This window comes from Diplodia corticola (genome assembly GCF_001883845.1).
Source record: "Diplodia corticola strain CBS 112549 chromosome Unknown scaffold16, whole genome shotgun sequence".
Taxonomy (NCBI): Eukaryota; Fungi; Ascomycota; class Dothideomycetes; order Botryosphaeriales; family Botryosphaeriaceae; genus Diplodia; species Diplodia corticola.
Genome location: NW_017971495.1, coordinates 230,182 through 253,842, shown reverse-complemented (window position 1 = coordinate 253,842; position 23,661 = coordinate 230,182). Strand labels below are relative to the sequence as shown.

At 56.9% G+C, this 23,661-nt stretch overlaps 9 protein-coding genes across 9 annotated transcripts; 3 read left to right on the top strand and 6 right to left on the bottom strand.

Moving 5' to 3' along the window:
- Positions 1–146: 146 nt before the first annotated feature.
- On the bottom strand, positions 147–3,720 carry BKCO1_1600091 (uv-damaged dna binding protein; the record flags this gene model as incomplete). The annotated part of the gene is made up of 4 exons (XM_020271546.1): positions 147–452; positions 519–965; positions 1,027–3,568; positions 3,626–3,720. 4 exons carry the CDS (start codon positions 3,718–3,720, stop codon positions 147–149), a joined length of 3,390 nt encoding a protein of 1,129 aa, XP_020131856.1.
- A 203-nt stretch (positions 3,721–3,923) lies between these two features.
- BKCO1_1600090 (dna-directed rna polymerase iii complex subunit rpc37 protein) lies at positions 3,924–5,267 on the top strand (the record flags this gene model as incomplete). Its single annotated transcript, XM_020271545.1, has 3 exons — positions 3,924–3,930; positions 4,176–4,954; positions 5,007–5,267. The coding sequence occupies 3 exons, from the start codon at positions 3,924–3,926 to the stop codon at positions 5,265–5,267; spliced, it is 1,047 nt and encodes a 348-aa protein (XP_020131901.1).
- A 766-nt stretch (positions 5,268–6,033) lies between these two features.
- On the top strand, positions 6,034–9,194 carry BKCO1_1600089 (3-hydroxyisobutyrate dehydrogenase; the record flags this gene model as incomplete). The annotated part of the gene is made up of 7 exons (XM_020271543.1): positions 6,034–6,166; positions 6,227–6,384; positions 6,540–7,252; positions 7,318–7,503; positions 7,561–7,798; positions 7,861–8,058; positions 8,133–9,194. The coding sequence occupies 7 exons, from the start codon at positions 6,034–6,036 to the stop codon at positions 9,192–9,194; spliced, it is 2,688 nt and encodes an 895-aa protein (XP_020131938.1).
- Positions 9,195–9,487: 293 nt separating this feature from the next.
- BKCO1_1600088 (postreplication repair e3 ubiquitin-protein ligase rad18) lies at positions 9,488–11,197 on the bottom strand (the record flags this gene model as incomplete). The annotated part of the gene is made up of 2 exons (XM_020271542.1): positions 9,488–10,424; positions 10,488–11,197. 2 exons carry the CDS (start codon positions 11,195–11,197, stop codon positions 9,488–9,490), a joined length of 1,647 nt encoding a protein of 548 aa, XP_020131937.1.
- An 859-nt stretch (positions 11,198–12,056) lies between these two features.
- Positions 12,057–14,840, bottom strand: BKCO1_1600087 (voltage gated chloride channel; the record flags this gene model as incomplete). Its single annotated transcript, XM_020271541.1, has 6 exons — positions 12,057–12,926; positions 12,981–13,335; positions 13,385–13,710; positions 13,758–13,835; positions 13,889–14,316; positions 14,369–14,840. 6 exons carry the CDS (start codon positions 14,838–14,840, stop codon positions 12,057–12,059), a joined length of 2,529 nt encoding a protein of 842 aa, XP_020131807.1.
- Positions 14,841–15,224: 384 nt separating this feature from the next.
- On the top strand, positions 15,225–15,968 carry BKCO1_1600086 (histone-like transcription factor and archaeal histone family protein; the record flags this gene model as incomplete). The annotated part of the gene is made up of 3 exons (XM_020271540.1): positions 15,225–15,288; positions 15,351–15,527; positions 15,607–15,968. The coding sequence occupies 3 exons, from the start codon at positions 15,225–15,227 to the stop codon at positions 15,966–15,968; spliced, it is 603 nt and encodes a 200-aa protein (XP_020131806.1).
- A 1,161-nt stretch (positions 15,969–17,129) lies between these two features.
- Positions 17,130–19,420, bottom strand: BKCO1_1600085 (dna mismatch repair protein; the record flags this gene model as incomplete). Its single annotated transcript, XM_020271539.1, has 3 exons — positions 17,130–18,806; positions 18,852–19,118; positions 19,169–19,420. 3 exons carry the CDS (start codon positions 19,418–19,420, stop codon positions 17,130–17,132), a joined length of 2,196 nt encoding a protein of 731 aa, XP_020131804.1.
- A 246-nt stretch (positions 19,421–19,666) lies between these two features.
- BKCO1_1600084 (glucose oxidase) lies at positions 19,667–21,553 on the bottom strand (the record flags this gene model as incomplete). Its single annotated transcript, XM_020271538.1, has 3 exons — positions 19,667–20,507; positions 20,557–21,163; positions 21,211–21,553. The coding sequence occupies 3 exons, from the start codon at positions 21,551–21,553 to the stop codon at positions 19,667–19,669; spliced, it is 1,791 nt and encodes a 596-aa protein (XP_020131805.1).
- A 934-nt stretch (positions 21,554–22,487) lies between these two features.
- Positions 22,488–23,385, bottom strand: BKCO1_1600083 (uncharacterized protein; the record flags this gene model as incomplete). The annotated part of the gene is made up of 3 exons (XM_020271537.1): positions 22,488–22,532; positions 22,586–23,061; positions 23,118–23,385. The coding sequence occupies 3 exons, from the start codon at positions 23,383–23,385 to the stop codon at positions 22,488–22,490; spliced, it is 789 nt and encodes a 262-aa protein (XP_020131904.1).
- Positions 23,386–23,661: the final 276 nt, after the last annotated feature.

Below are 23,661 nucleotides of genomic sequence, written 5' to 3'. Positions count from 1 at the left end.
AGACTTCGTCTACCGTCCACATCCAAAGCACAAAATCCATTCCCTTTCTCTCATCGTCTTTTCATTTCCTCCTCCGCAAACCAGCCGGCCGCCGACCGGGGCGAATGTACCGTCGTTTCTTCATCACGCATACAATCGATCCCGCCCTAATGCAGCCTCCTCAGCGTCTCAACCAACCCCCTGACTTCCTCGACGTCGATTTCCGCGTAAATGCCCTTCACCAGATCCTCCTGCACGCGCGGTTCAAGGTCGAGGAAGCGTTCGATGAGGTCGCCGTCGACGAAGCGGTTGGGCTCCTCCTCATTGCGGACTTGGCTCTTGAACGCGCGGTAGCGCAGGAACGGGTAGTTGCCCGGGCTCTTGACGAACTCGGCGAGCTGAGATTGCAAGCGGATGAGGAGGTCGACCTTGGAGGGCGCAATGAGGGCGAAGAGGTAGATGGAGCCCTCGACCTGTAGATGGCTCGAGTTAGCGTGCGGAAAGGAAAGTGATGAGCGGGCCAGGCAGGCGACACTTACCGTAGCGAAGAATGCCCTCGGGACGACGGGAGCGTCGGAGACGGTGGCCATGTCTATGCGCCGGATGCGGTTCACCTGCTCGCCGAGCAGCATGTCGCCACGGAGCATCAGCCGCTTCCTGTCTTCCTCGGTGACGCCGCTCACGTCGCGCTCCAGGAGGATCAAGTTGCCTTCTGCGTCGGCTTGGAGGTACGTGTTCTCGTTGACCTCGGCAAGAGCCGTGCTCCAGCTGACTTGGACGTGGCGTGCGACTTCCTTGAGCTCGTCGTTCTTTTCGTCGCCGCCGGGACGGTACTCGAGCACTGACACCGACTTGATGAGGTCTGCGACCGCGATCTGACTACCGGTCACGGTGATGTCTATGGGTGCAGTTGAAGTGCGGAAGCTAGCCTTCTTGATGAGCAGAGGCGTACTCGCGGTGGGGTATTCGAAAGAGTATACAACGACCTTTGTCTGTTAATCATCTGATAGGCCTGCTACTCCCTTTTGAGAGAGGATTGGTACTTACGGTCTTGATCAGGCCGGCGACTATCTTGCCATCAATCATGGCAAGACATCTGCAGGCGCCCTTGGTTGACATCTCAGCGATCACCTTCAGTTGCCTGTCTTCGGTGACCTCAAACACCAAGATCCGTCCTCTTGTGCTACCTTGCTCCTCGTCCTCTACCAAGTAGGAAGTTCCCACAATGAAGCGTTCGGCCACGCCTCCGTCGCCATCGTCGAGCTCGGCCCGGATGGCGCACTCAACAATCTCATATTCGTTCATCTCAAAACTGTGTAGTTCCTTGAAAACCACCTCGTCAGCGAGTCTGAAATGACCTTGAACCACTTCCTCACGATCTCTCAGCACTCGCTTGATGGTACCGAGGCCAAAGGCTTTGAGATGTGGTGAGTAAGCAATCCTTCGTACGGTCTCATTGACATGCAGAGTCTGAACATGAGTCCTCCTCTCCTCGTCTACGACTGCAAGATGCAGCTCGCCTGAGGCAGCGATTGCGATAGATCGAGGATAAGCTTCGGCATTGAATGGACACACGCAGGTTGCTTTCTCCGCCGTAACTGCTGAAAATACAAGGCGTCCTTCGGATCCATAGATTAGACTGGGATGTTCGCAAGTGGCAAACACGTTGTACAGCCCATTCCCGCGGGGGAGTGCCTTGAAGTTAGCTTGCTGTGTGCCAAGAACAGTGCTTTTCCGCCCCGATAAAGCGAAAGTCGATGGATCCATGGCGAAGGTCACCACGTTTCCGTCGGTAGTGGCAATAAAGAGGGTGGAAGGTTGGTCCGCGAAGATCTGTGTAAGTAGGAGTGATCGCGGAACAGAAGATCCATCGTCACTCAGATGAATAGTCTCGATGGTCTCAAGTTTGTCCAGACTGAGAATACCCACTGCACAGTTCTGCCAGAATCCCACAAAGCAGATGTTGTCGGCCGACTGTGGAATAGCAACGCAAGACAACTGATTCTCGGCACCGTATTCCTTTTCCGCAGCCACTTGGATGGTGTCTGCGATCGAAAGGATGACGACACGGACGCCGCCAATGGAAAGAATGACGAAGCGATCATTTGAGTCAACGTCAGTGATGATCTGACCCGCTGGAGCGTTCCATTCCGAAACGACCATGCCATTTTCCAGATCCGTCAGTCTTGCGGCGGTTTCAGTGACTTGAAGGAGCCGGCCTCCCGGTAAGTTGCTGGTCAGCAAAGTGCTCTCTGCAAGCTGCAGCCCCTTGAAATCTTCAACCTCTTCTACCCCTCCGGCTTCATCAAAACGGAACACGCGCGATTCGTTGATGAGGGAAATAAGCAGTGTGTCGTCATAGTCCTCAGATGCTGTAGAAGATAAGGCAAATATGTTTGAGATGCTGCCGATCTCGCCAAGTGATCCTTGGTCTTCCAGCCCAACACCACTGCGGACACTTCGGAGACTCCCGTCCTTGAACGCGCCGCTGCCTGTGACGATCCGAGCTTGTCCAGACGAGTATTCGTTACTCTGGCCCTCACCAGATCTGTTGCCCATGTCCATAATGGTGAAATCCAGGATAGGCGCAATATTGTGGAAAGTTTGAACGACCTCGGTTGAGCCCTCGGTGATGCGAATGACCTGCGGATCACCCTCGTGGGAGCCCACAAAAACGTGTCCTGCGTCCAGGTAAACAAGAACGGAGGCCCTGGAAGTCTCCCCTATCCTGTCTAGTCTCCATCCTTGAACAGCACCGGTACCCTCGTCAAGCAGAAGCATGAACAGGTATAGCCCACCAAAGTCATCCGCGAGGAGGAAGCGCTGATTATCGATTTGCTCCCAGGAAACGAAGATGGTAGACTCCTCCAAAGGCTTCTTGACAAGGGACTTGGTATAATCATTGAAGTAGGTGATAGAAGTTTCACCAAGGATGAGCACACCGTAGCACGGGCCCGGGACGGGGATTAGATGACTTGCCCCGAGATCCAGGTCTTCCTTCAAGCCCTCGACTGGGTCAAGCGCTGCTATGGCTTGCTCGTCGGCGCCAGCGGATTGGAAGCCCAACTGGCGTAGTCGCAGCCGAATCTTGCTGTCTTCATCCTCTTCGTAAAGCAAGGCCAGGAGCGGCTTCTCGGTTTCGGGCGACTTGCGATGGAGGAAGACGGAGGAACGGACGAACATCTCCTCTACGCGGGAAGGCACGGGTTCGCCCAAGACGCTGATTTCGGGGTCGCCCTTCCTCTTGCCCTTCTCCGTCAAAGGCACGACGGTGATTATTCCCTCATACAGCTCCAACGTCATGAACTTGCCAGTAGGATCAAGCAAACTTCTGTCTCCAGTCTGCGAGTCGCGCGCGGCCCTGTCTGCCAGATCCTGGTATGTCTTGACTGTCTTCAGTTGCCTCTCGTCGGGGCTCCAGACCATGGTGAAGTAATAGTAACGATCGGTGCCAACGAATAGGTGCTCGGTGGGCTCGTTTGCGGGGCGCAGCCTGTTCAGCATGGTGACTCTGCCGTAGACGGCCTGCGAATGGTGCAAGACGAGGCCATCGTCGGATTGGAGGTAGACCTCAAGACGGTTCGATTTTCTGGCGGGAGGTCAGCGCCGAAGACGTCATGGCGGGAGCGGTTGGTCGCTCACGCACGCGACTACGAGGCTCTCTTCGTCGTTGGAGAGCAGGTTGAGCTTGATGGCGTGACGGACGCTGCTCGGGCGATGGATTGGCGCAATGTAGGCCATGCTGGGCGCCACGCGTCAAGCAATGCAGGGCACAGAGGGAAGATGGATGGTGTTCTGAGGGCTGCGGCGGCGGCGGGACGAAGCTCATCAGCTTCCCCGGACTTTGGCTAACGCCGGTGCTGCACTTCTGCCCGCCACTACTTTTTTCTCTGACGCGACGCGCCGCCCATCGCCGACTCCGCAAACCTCCATCACAGCCCACCATGTCTCGTAAGCACTCCCTCTCGCCGCACCACCTGTCTTCTGCATGTCTACACGCAAGCAAGCCGCTGTGAGATCCTCAGCGCTGCGCCCGGCTCGAGCTACATGGCACACCAAAGCCTCTCGCCGACCATTTGCGCCGCAACAGAGCTTCGAGTGATCAGCATGCGTTACCCTCTGGCGCATCTTTCTTCCATGTCGCACGAATCTGCCGCCACCGTATCCCTCAGAGCAGACGCTAACGTGCAATCCAGCCGCAGCCGTGGACCACGACGACGACCCCGTCCTTGCTGAGTATGACGTTTTCATCACACCGGAGCTCGAGGAACAAATCTACCTTCTGCAGTACCCCAACCGCGGGCGAGACCAGCCATATAATGAGCGCTCCAACTCCAAACCTCTCGAGGTGCGCATGAAGCCCAATACCGGCTTCATCGAAGTCGACGTCCCGGTGAACGTCCATGGCAACTACGACAAGCGCAAAGGCGTGAAATGGGGCGAGGCTATGCGCATGGCCCAGGACAACGGCGAGAGCGCTTTTGGTTTGGCCGCTGGCTTCAGCGGTCTTGCCAAGGGAGCTGTGCCCCCGAGAGCTGGTGCCTCCAGCCGCCAGGACATCCAGGACATGGAGCTGGAGGAGGATAGCGTGGAGCAACTTCTCCAGCGCTTCGACGATGCCAACGACAAGGGCCACGTGCTGAACAAGCAGACTCTTGGCGGGCAGATTATGAAGGATGAGACGGGCAAGCCCATCTACATGCTTGGTACCTACCGAGGCAGAGAGCTTCATCTCACACGGATTTCCGGCATCGTCCAGATGCGTCCTCAATTCCACCACCTGGATGCTGTTCGCGAGCTCTCCAACGCCAACCGCCGTAGAGAGCGCGAGGCCGTCGAGGGTGCAAGGGCGAACGAACCTCGCGCTGTGCAGATGACCATAAAGAATGAAGACAATGACACGGCGCAATCCAAGGAGTTCCTTTTCCGCGCCCAGGAAGAGAAGTGGACCAAGTTGAGATACTATGACGAAGAGGTAGGCAACTGTACCTGCATGCGTTATCGGGCCCTGGACTAATCATCATCAGACTGACGAGGCGTTCGAAACTTACCACGACAAGATGTTTGTCGATGATACCGAGAACGCCGCCAAGCTCAAGTCCTCGATGACGAACGAGCAATACCTTGACGCTATCAGCGCCGAGCGTCACGACCCCAGCGGGCGCTCGAAGAAGAAGCCGCTGACGAAGAAGCAAATGCAGCGGATTGAAGATTCCGAGGATTCAGACGTTCCCGAAGATGATGAGGATGGAGCTGCGGCACAGGCCGAAACAGTCATGGTGGAATGAGCAGGGGTTTCTAAGCTATTCAACCCGTCTCGGACACAAGGAAAGGTCTTATCGGTTCATTGTTTCAGGCATAGCGACGGCGTTGGTTTGAGGAAATGCATCGACCATAGGGTGGCATCTACAGGGTAGGAGTAGAGATGAACGACCAAATCTCATACATCAACGCGGATTAAGCATTGATCATTCAGGAAGTAGCAGGAAGGAGTAATTTCCCCAGTCATACAGGCATCGAGCAATGGTATGTTCATGGCCTGACAGCAACCATGCCCCAACACAACCAGGCCTGCATCCGCTAATGTATCACCTACAGGAACCGTGCAAAAGTCACTTTTCCCGGACCCCAACACTCTCCGATAGTTATTCTCTGCGCGCACCGTCTGTGCGTGCACCGCTCATCGTTCTCTCCACCATTTCTCCGCTCCGGGTGAGGATCAGGCGCCCACCCCCACCCCCCGCACGCCGCCGTCACATGAGGGCTGCCACGACACCGGCGCGTTTCGTTCCTCAATGACCCGAAAAGTACCAGGGGACGGCGGCTGCACCGCCCCGGGCAATCTCGCAGCCGCATCGACGGAAGGCCGGCGGGCGCTGCAGGGATGCATCGAATGATGCACCAACCATTGACGACCTCGGCTGAAGGGCGTTGGCGGGATCGGCAGGCGGAGGCGTTGCTCCATCAACATTACTACATCTGCCAGCTCCCTTGCTTCCACAGCGGCCCTGTCTCCTCGCCCAGCCTGCCCTCGATCGCGTGTGGCCGTTTACCATGACCACCATGGCTGCGTCCCTGAGGCGGATCACTTCCGCTGCGCGTCCCGCGCGCTTCGCAACGAGCCGATCTTTCTCTACCTCGCCCGCAAACCAGGCCGTATGGGGCTTCGTTGGACTCGGCCGCATGGGTATGTTTGCGATGCGCCAACTTGTCGCGTGGTCACAGGACTGACGGTGTTTCCGCCCAGGGTATCCCATGGCCAAGAACCTGCGAGCGAGGATTCCCAAGGAAGATTCTCTTGTTGTCCACGACCTCAACACCAAGGCGACCGCCCAATTCGCAAAAGAGCTTGGTCCGCAGGGCGTGCACGTGGCTGAAACGGTCCGCGAAGTCGCTGAGAAGTCGGTAAGCCGCCCTCACGGGAAACCCATCCGCCGTCCATCTTGTGATGAACGTCTCCAATGATGTTCTGCACGGGAGCTGCGGGCCTCGGCTCTCATCAGCGTTCCAATTCATCATCACAGCCCATTCTGCGAGGACTAGTGCTGACGTATCAACAGGAAACAATCATCACAGCTCTGCCAGAACCCCACCATGTTCGTGGTGTATATGCAAACATGCTAATACCGCCGACACTGCTGGAGCAAGCAGGAGCTCAGCCGCGTCTCTTTATTGATGTGTCCACCATTGATCCTCAGTCATCTCTAGAAGTCGCGAATGCGGTGCAGTCGACCGGACAGGGCAAATATGTCGATGCGCCCATGTCCGGAGGCGTTGTGGGTGCCGAGAAAGGCACTCTGACCTTTATGGTCGGGGCGCCAGACGACATCATCGATCGGGTGCGCGAAATCTTATCGATGATGGGCAAACGGACGGTGCACCTGGGACCGGCAAGCTCTGGGTTGAAGGGCAAGCTTGCCAACAACTACCTCTTGGCCATCAACAACATTGCGACTGCCGAGGCCATGAACCTGGGGATCCAGTGGGGCCTCGAGCCCAAGGCGCTTGCGGGGTTGATCAACACTGCTACGGGCAAATGCTGGCCTTCCGAGGTCAACAACCCGGTTCCGGGAGTGGTGGAGGGATCGCCGGCAAGCAGAGGCTATGAGGGAGGATTCGGACTGAGTCTGATGAACAAAGACCTGAAGCTTGCTTTGAAGGGAGCGGAAGAGTACAACATCAAGCTGGAATTGGGCGAGCCGGCTCGTGCCGTCTACGACGCAGCGTCGGAGCACCCCGAGTGCACGGGCAAGGACTTTTCCGTAGTATACAGGTACCTAGGCGGCAAGGAGGAATAATAGGAGATTGTGCGCAAAGACAAGCCGTGAGCAAACATAGAGTCGAGTCGTGCAACGTTGGATGGCCAGGGTCTCTTGGCTCGGGCGCGCGCGTTGCTGGGCGACCACGCGCCCGCCCACTTCTTTGCCTTGGCTTGGCAAAAGTGACATCAACTGCGACAACACCTGCGCGCACCATGCCCGAGTTGCTGGAATTCATCTTGGCCCACGAGGATGCCTTCAAGAGGTATCTCGCACCTGAACGAGCCTCTTCCGCTTGGGATAAGCACTGACTCGCGCACAGCAGAGGTCGCCTCGCGTCTTTGTACTCGGACTTTCGCATCCAGCAAGCAACAAACCCCGATGGATACAACGCCAACATCGTAGCATGGCGCCAGGCCCTCACCCACGCCACTCGAGCTGGTCTCGTCCCCTCGCAGACCGGAGCCAACAACTTGCTCAGCCTGGGCACCGGTGAAGCCCTCCTACGGGAGCTTACAAGCAAAGACTTCGGAAGACCGCTGGCGCTGGCGGCAGTAGTGGTTCGTACCCGCCATGGGCAGGGCATGTATGGCGAAGAGAGGTTCCACTAATGCTGGTCCAGCACGATGCCGCCACGAAGAAGGAGATGATCCCGCTGAAAGACTTCCTCGCCGCAAAGACCAGCATCTACTCGCGGAGCTGGAGCTTGAATCCGCTCTCGGTGCTATCTTGGGGATTACAGCAGCTGGGCGTCATCGGCGGGACAACATCGCAAGACCACCTGGCTGTGGGGGAGTTTGTCGTCATGGCGAACCTCGAGGTAAACATTCCACACACTCGACAGAAACGTGCATACATACAAGCCAGCGGCTGACCACCCACGAAACCACCCAGGCCGCCAGCAGCGCCGTCATCGCGCAAGCCTCGAACCACACATCCGTAGTCGACCGCATCTACTCCCTCGACTCCTTCCGCGCCGCCTTCGCCCACGCCCTCACCCCCTCCAACGAGCTCAGCCCCACCGACCTGTCCGTCCTCCTCACCCACCTCTCCCGCGACAAGTCCGCCCTCTCCTACGACCCGGCCTCGCAAACCATCAAGCTCGCGCCCGCCCACTCCGCCACCCCGGCCGAGCCCATCACCCAACAAGACATCACGATCGCGCACCTCCGCGGGCTCATCGCCTCCCTCACCGCCCAAATCCCCGCCCTGACCTCGCGCATCGCCTCCTGCGACGCCACCGCCCGCCAGGCCGTCGCCTCTTCCCCCTCCTCCTCGAAGAACAACAACAACCCGGCGGCCCGCACCACCGCCCTCGCCGCGCTCCGCTCCAAGAAGCTCGCGGAGCAGGGGCTCGCGCGCCGCGCCGACGCCCTCGCGCAGCTCGAGGCCGTCTACGCCCGCATCGAGGCCGCCGCCGACAACGTCGAGGTCGTGCGCGCCATGGAGGGCAGCGCGGGCGTGTTGCGCGCGCTGCACGCGCGCGTCGGCGGCGCCGAGGGCGTCGCGGACGTGGTCGAGGCGCTGCGGGAGGAGATGGGGAGGGCGGACGAGGTGAGTGAGATTGTCAACGAGGTCGGGCGCGAGGGTGCGGGCGCTGGTGGTGTCGTTGATGAGGATGAGGTGGATGAGGAGTTTGCGGTGTTGGAGCGGGCGGAGAGGGAGAGGGTGGAGGCGGTGGAGGCGGAGAGGACGAGGGCGCGGTTGGTGGAGGTGGAGAGGTTGGAGGAGGAGGGGAGGAGGAGGAGGGTGGAGAGGGAGAGGGAGGTGGAGGAGGGGAAGAGGAGGGCGGAAGAGGAGAAGGCGAGGGAGCACCGGAAGGAGGCAGAGGAAGAGCAGGTGCTGGAGACGTCTCAGGAGTTGGGCCGCATGTCGCTCGACGAAGACAGACCTGCAGAGGCTTCCAAGGAGCAGGATGGAGAGTCGGAGCAGAGAAGGCTTGTTCCAGCAGAGTAGCGGAACCCTTATCATGTGCTCGGGCACGATTGCAATTCCCGGGCTACGGAGATCTAGGAAAGACTTTTTGATTTGGGAGTAACAAGGATATCACGACACGGGACGGAAACGGCAGGCGTTCCATGGCGCACTGGTGCAAGGGAGAGATCATGGGGTATCATCGGTTTGAACAGTTTTATCTCGGGTTGTCGCTGAAACACCGCGCTGTCTATAGAAATTGGAGAACACCTTTCTGTATGTACCATCTCCGTGGCAACCAAAAAACCACCTGTTGTACAGATAAGAAAAACCGCCTATTTACTCGTCTCTGTATCCACGTCAATGACCGGCTCCGACGGGATCTCAAACATGGTCTTTGTCCGCACGTCCTTGGACGTAGCCAAGTGCGCCGGCAGCGACGAGGGCAACTTTTCTCGATCGGCCGGGGCTGCTGCTGGTTTCGAAGGGGATGCTTTGGCCTGACTTGATGACGGCGACGATACTGTCAGCGCCGGCGTATGATCCGCCGGTGTGGTGCTATGGTTCGCTTCGTCCATGGTGTTCGAGTCGCGGTGTGGAAGGGACGGTCGATCGCCATTGGAGTTGTTGACTTTGTCGCGTACCTTCTCGAGCGCCGCTTCGTTGTCTTCGTAGGGGCGGGCTCCTTTGCCGCCCTCTTCTCCTGGTTTGCCGCTGCTAACTGTAGGAGGAGACGGAGGAGGCATAGCAGTAGTACCGTTCGTAATACTCGAAGATCCCGCCTGTTCCTCTTTATCGCTCTTCTCTTCGGGTTTCCGCACAGCAGCACGCTTGCCCCGTGCCGCTGCGATCAGCTCGTCGAAATGTCCTTTGTTGCTCTTTGCCCAACCTTCGCCGTCGAAATTCTTCTTCATGACCTGTGCTCCGCTCGCGCCGCCGATAATGCCGCCGCCGCCGCTGCTCTCAAGCGATTGGCTCCGCTCCCACCTGTCCAATTCAGATAGTAATTGGTTCTTCGTCCGCGGCCGGAGCGAGTCAACGTTGGCGTTCCACAGATTGGCCCACTCGGTGTGGCGTCTGATCTGCTGGGCGCGGGTGCCGGAAGCAGGTATGCCGAGCTCTGAGAGCTTCTTGCGAAGGGCCGTGTCTTTGAGGAGAGAGTAGTTGAGCTGCGGAAGGCGTTGTAAGGGCTCCGGGTTTCTTGAGGAAGCGAGACCGTGACGGGTGCTGCGCTGTTGAAGAGGATGGGGCGAGGCCGGTGCCTTGCTTTGTCTTTCAAACCGACATTAGCAAAACAGGAGGTTTCTCAATCGTGACAGCGTAAGTGTGTCATACCGTGTCCGTGTTTGTCGGGAGGAGGTCCCTTCCTTGTCCGGACCCTCGCAGCGATCGAGATGTGTGAAGACTGCTTCTTCCTTCATGCGCTTGTTACACATGGGACACGCGACCAGACTGTCGTTCGGTTGGGCCTCCTCCTCATTGTCTTCTGGCACAAATTCTCCATCGTCGTCATTCTCTAATACGATGATCTCGGGTGTCTGCGAGCTTGTGGCAGACCTGCGAGGCTGCGTCCTTGTCTTGCGCGCCGGCCTGCGTGCAGCATCCTCTTCGCCCTCTGCCTCTTCATCCTCCGAGTCTTGTATCTTGGCTAGCTTCCTCTTATTATTGGCCCCGCGCGCTCGCGTCTTTCTCCCTTCTCTGCTGTTCTCAGAGTCGTCGGCCGCTGCGGCGCCGCCTGTCCTCGCCAGTTCCAACGCGCCGGGCCTGGCCCTCTGAAAGGCGTCGACGAGCTCCTGGGCGGTCCAATTGCGGCGGAGCTTCGAGTCCTGATCGGTGGCGCGGCAGGTGGGACATCGACCGTCGGCGGCGAAGCAGCGGCGAATGCATAGCGAGCAGAAAGTGTGTGAGCACGACGTCATCATCGGCGTATCGAAAAAGTCCTTGCACACCTGACACCGGAGCGCCGACTCGAAAGGCGCGAAATCTGCGAGGGCGGTGCCAAGCCAGTCGGTCGAGTCCGGTATGGTGAAGACTTTGGAATCCATCGTGGGCGGAGGAAAGCGGGACAGCGCCGCGGTACGGAGGCGGGGATGCGAGTGCTGGCGTCGGGAAGGATGTGCAGCAGAGAGCGGCTGCAGGACAATGGGCGCAAACGGTCAGACAAAGGAGATCACAGCTCGGCTTTGGCGGAGGGAGCAAAGAAGCATGTGCTGGGTATAACTGCCGGCTGGCAGAGGGTGGTTGAAGCGGGACGTGACTGCGCGACTTCGCGCGTCGCGCTACGCGTCTGCGAAAAACGGGCCAGTCGCCGCTCCGGCACAGTCATCAACCCCGCCCTGGAAGCCCGCCCTGGAAGCCAGCAATGTGCATTTCACGGCAAAGGCAGGCCCGATCAGAAGTACTGTACAGTTGCATTTCCAAGGCAGCAGTTCATGGTCCTGCAGAAGGTGGATTGGTCTAGTATATTCAGGGTGAAACGAGTAACAACTACCACGGCGTATCAGGCCAGTTGTATCAGATAGCCCTGCTTTCGTTCTTGGAGCTGGTCTAGAATGGGCGGTGCCATGGTTTGGCGCAACCCATGGTGCTCAGATGAGCTTTTATGTGACCGCTCCGTAGCAAAACCAATGGACTGTGAGGTCCACCTGTAAATGAGTCCCGGGAGCCCTAGCCGCATCTCAGGCCTTTGCCAAGATGCCGCATCCGTCTGACATGAAGACGGGGGCGCGGTGCTGGATGCTTTGCGAGAAGATGGTGGGGTGGAAGAAATGCTGTACTGGAACAGGACGACGCGGAGGTTTTGGACGATCTCCGCGACCTGCGGCAAAATCCCGGGCCAACGCCTGAACCTCTACTAGTTCCATGCGGATATTCGAACAAGTGCTTTGCGCGAGGATTCTAAATCTACCGGTCCTGCAGCTCCAATCCTTGATCCTCTCTATCTTCTTGCCCCGGCCGGTCCTGCTCCGAGCGGTCCTGCGGGATTCTGGGGCTGAGTCCTGCAGCTCCCATTGTGTGATGTTCACTCAATCTGACCTTCCCCTTGCCCAGTCCTATCTTCATGCCGATGAACTCGGCAACTCCTCTGATCACGGTCCAGAGCTTCTCGCCCCGCTCGTCCATCGCACTCTCGTCGCGGGGGTTCTCCTGGGCCTCGACCTTGAATTGGTACTTCAAACAGTCCTTGATGGTGATGAGTCCAGTAAGACGGCCACGGTACTCTACGAGAATGACTCGAGGGCCCATCTTCTTGAAGAGCTCCATGACCGTCTCCAGTGGCAGTCTGGGATGCACGGCAAGCGGGGTGGGGTCCACGAAACGACTCATGTCAATCGTCATCTGAGACGAGGTAGCTGCCATGGTGTCAAACGAAATCGCCGGCGCAAGATTGCTTGGCGTCTGAACCGCCATTGACCCTGGTGTGAAGTAGCATTTTGCCGATGGTGGCAATGACTGCAGCCGTCGAGCCCGGTCAATCGCATACCGAAGCTCGATGCGACCAATGTATCCGAGCAGCGTTTTGGACGTCCTGTCCTCGACTATTGGATATCCGGAGAAATCGTTGTTGGCGAGGATCTTTTCCACCTCGCGCAACTGCAAACCGGATGCTGGAAGCGTGATGGGATTGCTTGTCATGACCTGCGACACGGGCACTCCAAACGTGTGTTCTTCTTTGTTGTCAAGGAATGGGAACCCGTTGGCCCAGATGGCGCGGTCGGCAATACCTCCCTTGCCAAAGCGTTCGCTGACTGCTTTCGTGACGCCGACGACGATCTGCAGGGAGAGTCAGTGCACGCGATAGCATCGGAAGAGAAAATCCGCGCATACCATTGTTGGAAGGATGTAAGTCAGAGCTCCCGTAAGCTCGAACATGATGACAACAACCGAGACGGTGATGTGCATGATGCCACTAAGGGCTGCTGCCGCTCCCAGAAAAGCGTACGTACCGGGCGTGATACAAGGCCCGTCCGGGTCGCATGCGGAGAAGAAGCCTGCATCCGGGAATGCGTCGTACAACGCTTGCACGAGAACCCCGACCATCCTACCAAATGAGGCACCAATTGCCATAGATGGGACGAAGATACCCGCGGGAACTTTGCAGCCGTAAGAAATGATGACCAGCAGCGTCCGAATGACAGTCGCGGCACCCAGCGTAAAGATGAGATGCCATCGATGTTTGCGTCTAAACTCGTCAGCATACCTAGCATCTTTGTGCAAACAAACAAACTTACTCGCAGATCTCGTCATAGTCGTGCGATCCCTCGCACTCTCGGAAAAGAATCTCCATGCTCTCGGTCATGTCTATCCGCAGGAACATGTTCGGATAGCAAATGATGGCTGTCACTAAAGCCAGTGTCGTGGCCTCCAAGATTGGATACTGCGCGAGATATTTCTTGCGAAAAGCTTGGACTCGCAAGTTCCATTTGATGACAAAAGCGCCGTAGAGGCCGCCAAATACACCGAGAACGATGTAGAAGATGACCTCAAAAAAATGCCAGTCACGATCGTACTTGACCTGGAACATGACTAGCTGACCAGTTCTGAAGGGATTCATGGCCTGGTCATGTCAGCACAGAACATGGCACGTCGAGGCCAGAAACATACAGCTAGCACTGCGGTCGCGACCAACGCACAGAAATAGCTCCGCCACATTGTTTTCAAAGGGAAATGGTTCGCAATTTCCTGTTCCCACAGTCAGCCGGGTTCGAGCATAGGCGGAGGACCAGATAGCGCACCTCGAGGGAAAACAGTACGCCGCCAATCGGGCTACCAAACGCAACACCAACGCCTGCGGCGGCGCTGGCCGTCAGGATCTCCCGAGTCTTGGAGGCATTGCGCTTGTATTTGCTAAACATGCGCGAAACCACGTTGCCGGTACACACGGCATAGTGGACGCTGGGGCCCTCCTTTCCCACGGACAGGCCAGAGGCAATCGCAAGAGGCAGGGTGATTGACTTGATCGCCAGCGTCTTGAATCCCAGAAAGCCTTTCATGACAAACCCGGCCACTATACACTTGATCTCCGAGATTCCCGAGCCAGCGGCATATGGAGCGAACGACTTGACGAGTCTCCCGGCGACGAAGGCGAAGGCGGTGGAAAAGACGATGTACAGGAGGTAATTGACGGGCCAGAAGTTGCTCCACCGGCGCCATTCCTTGCAGCCTGCCAGCAATCAGCATGATTTCCAGGAGCGTTTCCCTCGGCAGCGCCATACCGTTCTCGGCGCCCCAGCAGCAGAACTGCTCGTTCAGGTAGAAGGCGGTGGTGCAGTAGCCCAGCTTGATGTCGGACAACCATTCGGTAATGATGTTCAGGAAGGCCGCGTTCAAGCCAATGGCGATGCCGACCAAGCTGACGACAATCCAGGCCTGGCCAGCGTCGTAGGCATCGTACAGCTTGCGGCGCCAGGTAGGGCCGCGGCCGCGCTCAAAGAAGCCCTGCTTTTCCTGCCGGCGGGCCTTGCGGCGCAGCTGCTCGCGCGCAGCATCCTGCACCCAGTCGATGGTGGTGAAGTCCTCATAGCGCTTTATCTCGGCGATTTCCTCGTGGATGGCGTGGTCAGCGGTAGTCCTCTCGTGGTCGACACCCTCCTCTGCGGAGAGGGCGGACACGCGGCGGGTCAGCGTGCCGCCGCGCGGCTGGGAAGAGGCGCGCAGGGCAGAAGCGGAACTCGAGCGGCTAGTCATCGCATCGTGTGGCTCTCCGGGGGGCAGCGGGGCAGCTCGTCATGGGTCGCGCCGGGGGGGAAGGTCAGGAAGGTCGGACGCGCGGTGGTGTCGGCTGGCTACGTAGGGCAGGGCAGGCTACCGGGGTGCCTTGCATGCATCCGGCCATCATCTCGCCCGCCGATCCCTGCCAATCTGGGCTTATCCGTCGCGACTCTCCGCCGCGCTCCACCCACGCGTTCCTCTCCGAACACTCTCCGCACACTTGCGATCCGTTTCCCTCTTGCGTCGCCAGCCCCGCTCTGCTCGACCTTGCGCAGCTCCAGAAGCGCCGTCCACGCTCCAGCGTCGCCTGCTGCTGCTTTTACCGCCCGCCGCCCCGCGTCTACGAGGAAAACCGCCGCCATGCCGTACAACAACAACCCCATTCCTCGCCCAGCGACCATCACGGGCTCAGTCTCCCTTCCTCGTGAGTTGGACTGCAAGCTCTAGCTAATCCAAAGGTACATTGAAACTGATCCGTCCCTGTAGTTGCGCGCGTCAAGAAGATCATCCAGGCCGATGAAGACATCAACGCCTGCTCCGCGAACGCCGCTTTCGCCATTGCCGTCGCAACCGAGGAGTTCGTCTACTACCTGACCGAGCAGGCTCACAAGATGGCCAAGGCGGAGAAGAAGCCCAAGCGCTCTCTGGGCTACACCCACGTCCGTACGTCGACACACCCGGAGCTCCGAGGAAAAAAAATATATGTATCACGAAGTGCTCACACAGAGAACATCCCATTTAGAACAAGCCGTCGCCCGCCTCGACAACCTCGAGTTCCTGACCGACGTCGTCCCCAAGACGCAAAGCTACAAGGACGCCAAGGCCGAGCGCGAGAAGAAGAAGGCCGCCCAGGCCGCCGCCCAAGAAGCCGCCCAAGAAGCCGCCCAGGCCAACGGCACCGCCGCGAACGGGCAGTCCGCTCTCATAGCCGCCACCGCGGCAGCAGCGCCTTCCGCGACGACGACGAACGGCCAGCTGCCGCTCAATGGCCAGCAGGCCACGGCTGTTGCGGAGGACAAGAAGACCACCGTGCCCGAGCTCGAACCCGAAACCGGAGGAGGGGACGCCATGGATCTGGATGAGAAGCCGGCGTCTGCTGCGTGAGTGAGCTATTGTTGGTTGGGAATGGGAATGGATGCGGATGATGAGCCAGAAACTTTGCACCTAAACCGGAGCTTCGGCGTTATATATTGGGGCTCTTTCTCTCTCGAGCTGTGAAACGGGAGTTTATGATTCGAATTGCATATTGGAGGGCGTCTTTCGCCTGAAGCTAGGCGGGGTGTGGATTTGAAACGATACCAAAATAATACCTTGAACTAACGATAGATGGGTTCAAATTGAGAATGCCGATGGAACTACCCAGCGTGACCTCCGGTTCTTGTGGAATTGTCTAACACATGAAGTGTGGAACTAGCAAATAATTAATATTTTTTAGGCCTCTTCTTTCTCGAATGTTGGCTACAATGGCCTAAAGGACGCTTCATCTTTCAAACATGTCTTGTTAAAAGTCTTGCGTCCCGCTCACAGTAGTTAGTCGAAGTTGACGCTGTGTTATTTTGGAAGTCATGTCTATGTAAAGATCCGTTTCGGCCACTCCCTAGACGCGGCCACTTGCTTCTAGAGTCAGGCTCAGACACTCCTACTCTCCTCAGGGGGATCTGTAAGGAACATTGCAATCTTTATAGACAAGCAGCTTATGTAAATATCCGGAAGGTGGTATGGAAATGGACTTCAACCATGAACATAAGCACAATGCAGCCTGTCCGGTGACACTGTGCCATCTTGCGTAATCTACTCTGCGGTACCATCATTCGTCGAAGCAGCCTGTCGCTGTGCGGACCAAACTTTCCTCGCCTCTTCAGGTCGGGGCTCATTGGAAACCCAACTAGATCAATGGAAGAGAGCAAATCGAACCAGCAAGTCGATGACCTCGGCTCTTCCGTTAACAAGTCCAGCGAATTTCGAGAGGAACTTGCCCTTCCAGCAAGCTTCGGCATGCTCTATGTTGACCGTGGGGTACAGCAAGCATGTCGTCTCTGGAGTCTCAATTCTCCCAAGCGTCCAGGATGGATCCGTACTTGCGCATAACGTCTGTGGTAGTCATTCCTTACCGGAAGTGCCGCTAAGTAATACAATAAGATACGGTAAAAATATCTCGAAAATGTAGCGGACCCCCTCATTTTGGCGTAGAGCTTGGACAAGCGAAAGCGAAAGCGATATCACTTCCGATGCGAAACTTTTTGTGTTCATGCGGTAGATGGATCCTCAGCAACGTTCGAACACACGGTAGAGACCTTTGAGATTGGCCACCTCAACCACGCCTCTGAGCAAGCCCTTCGTGGCAACTAGCCGGCTTCTGAATGCGGGGAAGAGGATATGCTCAATGGCACGCTCGACATGCCTGCGTCTGGCCTCTACTTCCGGATCATCATGGGGTGTTGACTCTTCTACTGCTTGTCCGCCTTCAGTGGTCGTTTGTGTTGGCGGCACTGGCAAAGCCTCGGGGACGTAGAAAGATGCTAGCTCCCTGAGGAACGTTCGGAAGCAACCCTTTTCCTCGAGCCAATTGACGTGCGGTCCCAGACGGAGGAGGAATTGGGGCAGTTTCGCCAAACTTGGAGTATAGCCTTTGATGAGCAACGGTATGGATACGAGGTCACCGTCCTCGGAGATCTCGAGCGAGAAGTATTCTGCAAGCATATCCTTACGGCTGAGCAATTGCTCCTTGACGGCTAGCACGGCATCCTCCCAGTCAAAGTCTTCTTCGACATCAGCGATGTTCTTTTCATGCGTCGCAGCAACTGTTAGAAGCTCATCCAAGCTGAGAGGGGGATCGAATCGGATGGCACCAAAATTGCCAAAGTCTGTGAGGCCGACCTGGTAGAAATACTCATTGCATACCATGCCGTAGTCGATGAGGAATAGCTTGACGCCACCTTGGACAGCTGCAATGCGTCTCCGCTCGTCGACCACACCAACAAAAGTATGACTTGCAAACACGTCAGTGAGCTCGTTGTGCATGTTCTCCCGCACCTCAGCTCGGAGTTCCTTGACGGTTGTTAGACGACAGATGGTTGGCTCTTTGTCCGATATCTCATATTCCATTTCTTCCCGGCCGCCCTTCTCAGAAGCCTTGGCTGATGCAGCGGGCAAGGGCCCGGGCAGGAACATGGTGGTAATCTTCTGTACGCGAGAATCCGTGCGAACAAGGCTGTTTTCGTACGGCTTCTGGGTGGATCCTTTCTGCTGAGGGGTCCGTCGTGAGGATGCCGGCTCCTCTGAACGGCTTGCGGTAGAAGATCTCGAGGGAGTGTCATTGGCCTGAATGGTTGGGACCTTTGCGCCGGGCAGTAAGCTCTGGGTCATGAAGGTGCGACTGGTGTCCACTTTGCCGAGGCTCGAACGAATCTCGTCGCAAATGATGTCGACGATTTCGTCCTCATTCAGGAAATTGACTTCACGCTTTGTCGGATGCACGTTGACATCGACACGCTGAGGATCAATCTCAAGACTGAGGTAAACAAAAGGGTGGCCGCCTTTGGGAAGGAAGGTGTTGTAAGTCTGCTCGACTGCCTTTTTGATTGCTGAGGACTCCACTGCTCGGTGGTTGATGAAGAGGAGCAAGGTAGTTCGCTTCACGCTGTAGTTGGCATTGCTCACCCAAGCGTCAGCTTTGAAACCCCAACGGTCATTACTGGGATGAAGCTCGATCAGCTCGTTGGCCACAGCGTTGCCCTGGACCTGGCGTATGCGATCGACAATGGTTGCGTTCGCCGGGACGGATATACCCATGGACGAGTCGCCGTGTTTCTTGCAAGAGAAGGAAACGCCGAAGCAATGCACGGCGTAGCGGCCGACCACGTCGAGAATTTTGGCGTATTCTTCGCTTGCAGAGCGAAAGGCACGCCGACGCGTGGGAACATTGTAGAACAAATCTTCTACCTTGAAGGCGTTAGCTACGAGAGAGCAGCACTGGCAAAGACGTACCGTGATCTGGGTGCCCTGACGACCGGCACAGGGCTTTGGGTCGGGGCCCTGGTTTGGTTTGGGGGGAACCAGCTTTCCGTCGGCATAATGCGCCTTCCACGCACAACTGGATTCCTTGACACGAGTGGTCACGGTCAAATGGGCTATGTGACTGATACTCGCCAGAGCTTCTCCGCGGAAGCCGTAGGTGCCGATGGAGGTCAGGTCCTCGAAGGCCTTGAGTTTTGAGGTTGTGAATCGTTCGCAGAGGATGGGCAGATCATCGCGCTATCAGGTCAGCCAAAGACCCGGGAGCATTTCTCAGACTTCAAGCTCACGTCAATACCATGGCCGTTGTCGGTGATCTGGAGAAGCTTGAGCCCGCCATCCTTGACGAGAATTTCCAAGCCAGTGGAGCCAGCATCGACGGCATTCTCAATGAGCTCTTTCAGCGCATGAACCGGGGCGACGATGATTTCCCCGGCGGCGATCTTGTTAACAACGTCTTGCGATAAGGCCTGGATGCGGCGAGGCGCGGCAGGTTTTGGGGCCGAGGGAGGCGAGGCGTCGACGTCCATTTCGTCCGCCATGGCGGATCGCTCTGAACACGTTGGCCAGGCTTGCCCAAGCCTCTGTCTGGGCTGCTTGAAGAATGGTTCCGGATGAAGGCTGATGCGGTGCGATAGAAAGCGGATGGCTTGGGCGCGGCGCGTCGGGTGTGAGACGCGTCGGGTAATTCACGCGTTGCGTCATTGGGGCACGTGTTTCAAGGTACTAAGTGCCCAGCATCCAAAACTAGTCTGCATTCCCAATCATTTCAACATTGTTAATCCTCCTCACAGGCCACCGTCCTCCTTGATCAGATCGCTCGCTCGCTCAGCAACAGCATAAAGCGTGCTCATCAAGTGGCCACAGACTTGAAAGGGAAGGACGCTGGCATCCACCACCCTGACATTCGCAGTCCCATACACCTTCAGTCTCTCGTCCACCACGCCGCCCTTCTCTCGCGGCATCATGACTGCCGTGCTTAGGACGTGATAGTTGCCGCGGTAAGTCTGCTTCAGCCACTTCGACCACGCCGCGTCACCAGCGTTCGCCGCCACTGCCTTGGTACCCGGCCACGTCTCTGCGCCCGCAACATCTGCAAGCGGCGCGGCGGCGAAGAGCTTCCGCATCCACCGCGCAATCGCCACCTGTGAATCAAGGTCGTACTCCAGCATGAAGTAGTTCGGGTTGATCTTGGCTGCCGTGCTGGGGTTCGAAGACGTAACATGGACGTTGCCACGTGAAAACGGCAGCGTGCTCCAGTACTGCGACCCGAACGACTTTTCTTCCGGCCAGCTTACGATCTCTGCAACAGGTACTTGGGCCTCGAATATCAGCGAGTGCTGCAGCTTGAGCAGAGAAAGCATGTCTTGGGCGCTTGTGCAGTTGTTGTTTTGTGCTGAAATCGCCGACGCATAGGCCGGCAAAGCTGCAAGCACCGACGATGCGAATGCGCTGGTGGAGTTTCCAAAAACGTCCGTGACGTTCGGGTAGGCTGCATATCCGGCCGCTCCGGTATATGTCTGGCTCGTGGCTTTGGAGAAGGTTATGCCGCTGTTGATCTGGTCTACCAGGTGCTCTCCGACTCCGGGGAGGGACACCTTGGTTTCGATGCCGGCCTTGGAGAGGATCCTGTCTCATGATAAGTCACTGCGGATTCATGCATCGCCTGGCGACTCACTGTGTGTTCCCGATTCCAGATAACTCCAATATAGAGGGGGTGCGCAAAGCTCCCGCGGAAACTATGATCTCGCGGGAAGCATTAAAGGTGATCTTGGTACCGTTCGCTGCGAGAACCTCAACAGCCGATGCCATCGCCTCCCCGCCCGGACCAGTCGAAGGTTTCCAGATGACTCTTGTCACGGTAGAGTTCAGACTGAGGTGAAGGTTCTGCCGAGAAGTGGAAAATGGCCAGTAATATGCCCGTGCCGCATCTTCGCGGACGTTGGCTTCTTCATCAACCGTTTTCGGATAGACGGTGAAACCGCGCATGGAGCCTCCGTTGACGTCCTGTGAAAATGGGATCCCGATGGCTTGGTAAGACTCGCGTAGTATGGCTGGGAACTCATCAATGGCTTGATTCTTGGGATAGCCCACGGCCAGCGGTCCCTCAAGCCCGTGGTAATCCAGGTTGAAGGTGGCACCGGCTGCAATCTGCTCCGAGGTGGGAATCTGGTATCTCTCTGACTTGAGATAGTATGGGTACAAGGCTTTCCAGTTCCACCCTGCATTGCCTACCTTTTCCCACGCATCAATCTGCGCGGCCTCGGCTCGCGTGTAGGCCATGCCTAGAGTAGTCAGCATCTTTCTCCCGGACATACATTTAGGGCATTACCATTGATAGTACTAGTCCCCCCGAGTGCCTTTGCCGCATGAAGCGTCTGGTTTTGTTTATTTGCGAACATTTGCGGCACCGTTTTGTACAGGTTGTCAATGGCTGTGTTGAATGCTTTCCCGTAGCCATTGGGGTCTGTGACATTTGGATTGTCGTGGACAGAATATCCGGCTTCTATGATGAGGACCGAGACGTTCGCGTTCTCTGATAGGCGATTGGCGACGACCAGTCCACAGGTACCGCCGCCGACGACGATGTAGTCGTAAGCAGAAGGGGCGTGGGCGGCCAGAGCGCCCAGCCGGAGGCTGCAGAAAGAAAAAGTGGCCAGAAGGGCGAGCAGCATCTTTGCACTGGAACCTCTGGGCGAACGGAGACGTAGCAATGGTGAGCGATGGCTTGTCTCAGCGGGCGGGCGCTGCAAATTTGTAGGCATGTCGATGGGCCAATTTGATCAATACGAGACTAGCTTCGATAAGCCCATGGCGATCGGCTTGTGTAACAGAACCAAGTGAAGGCGCTTAGGAGATAGACTATAGGAGTAGTCATGACCCGCAGGGCCGCAGTCATGGCCTGTGTGCAACCTGCCGGACATGGTAGCCTGACCACCACAGCATGCATAGCGAGCCGGTTGAGAAGTTGAAAAGAGGTGGAGGGGTAATATTATTCTGGTGAAAATAAGTATTTTGGGCCGCAGTGGCGTCGAGATCCCGACTTGCAGGCCGCCACTTCAGCTTATTCGGCACTTTGCCGCCATGGGCGATGCTTCCGGCCGCATTCATCTGAAATGGGTGGCCAACCTCCCGATTGGTTCAAGAGGAGGCTTCTTTTTTCCTTATCTATCTACGGCTGGACCTCAATTTATGTGATAGAAAATAAGGGATTGCAGCTCTATATCAATCAAAGTTGATCTTTTTCAACAAGCTGTGAGCTGGCTTCGATATTTAGGCAGCTCGTTCTCCGCCAATCAACGGTGCCTATGGCCAGCCACAAGGCTAAACCCAAGGACGAGGAGCAGCAGAATGCCCATTTAACCTTCTTCCAATCACCACCAAAACGGACAGAGTGCCCGTTTGACTCTGGTTCTAAAACGAGTTGCTGGCACCGGGGGGCTGGCCTGCCACGTTCCCTGCTGCGTTTCCTGTTGCGTTTCCTGCCGCGTTTCCTGCTGCGTTTCCTGCTGTGATTCCTGCTGTGATTCCTGCTGCGTTCCATTGCGCGTTTCGTGATGCGGTTCCCTATCCAGTGTTGTCGTGAGGTTGTAGTCTCCAAGCCCTCCTTCAGTGCTCCTTTCCGCCCTCGTTGCGCAGGGAGTCTCGATCTCGCTTGAGTCGATTTTTCCACGAGCACGTCTCGCCATTCGTCCTGCTTGTAGTACCATGAAGAGATCCTCACTGTGGTTCTCCGGAACTTCCAGCATTCCTTCATATGGCCTGGCTCTGTGCATCTCTATCGTCTCCTTTCCAGATGACTCGATTGGCCCAGTCTTCCCCGACGCTTCGAAGACCTCCTCCAAATACTTCTCAAACTCGGCGGAATCCATGGGCTTTCTTGTCAACTCCTCGAGCTGGGCCGCCGAGATGTCCGTGTCGGACAGGCCGTAGTCCCTCATCTTCCGCCTGAGCATGTCCCGTTGCCAACTTGCACGGAATTCGACACGGTCCAGCCGGCTACCTTCTTGTGGCAGCGAAACACCCCCATAACCGCTGGGTTCCGGTTGCGGATGCTCAATAGCCGAGGAGGCCTGGTACGCAGCAGCCGGAGGAGAAGACGCATAGAACGGAAATGTCAATGGGTGGTCGTGGATGAGGCTATCAGTCCATTGACGTCTCGTATTTCCATGTGAGCTGGTTTCTGCTGTTTCTGTTAGTGGCTGGACTAGGGAGGATGTCAGGACAGGACCAGCAAACCTTCAGCTGGGTTTTCCTCTCTCGCCGAGAGACCGGGCCTTGCTTTTCTCTTTGATGAGGAGGAACCCGTTGGTTCACTTTGTTGTCGGTGCTTCTCCAGCCGCTTCTCCAGGGGTTCGTCGTCGCGGCTCCAGTCGCTCTTCATGGACTTTCGGTCTTCGGGGTCATTTGCCGGCGGTTCGCAATGTCCCTCTGCTGCGTCAGAACCCACATGAGATGAGCTGTCGTCCATGGCATCGGCCCGTAACTTCAGTTCAAAGTCAGCCATGAGTCAGTTGAACAGGTTGCGCGGTCTCGCGAGGTAGCGTTCTGAGAAGCTACTGGTGATGGGTCAGTTGACTGGAAAGGAAAGTGCGACCAACCACGCACCTTTCGAGCGACCTTTATAGTTGAAGGGTCCATTTGAGAAAAACGTCGGTAGATGGCTTTCCCTTCGGTTCCGTAAACACCATATTGTTGAATCAAGGTTCTCACTATCCACTTTTTTCAATGTATAGAAGCCGCATAGTATTCCAATGACCTAGCGAATGTAGTGATTTTAGCG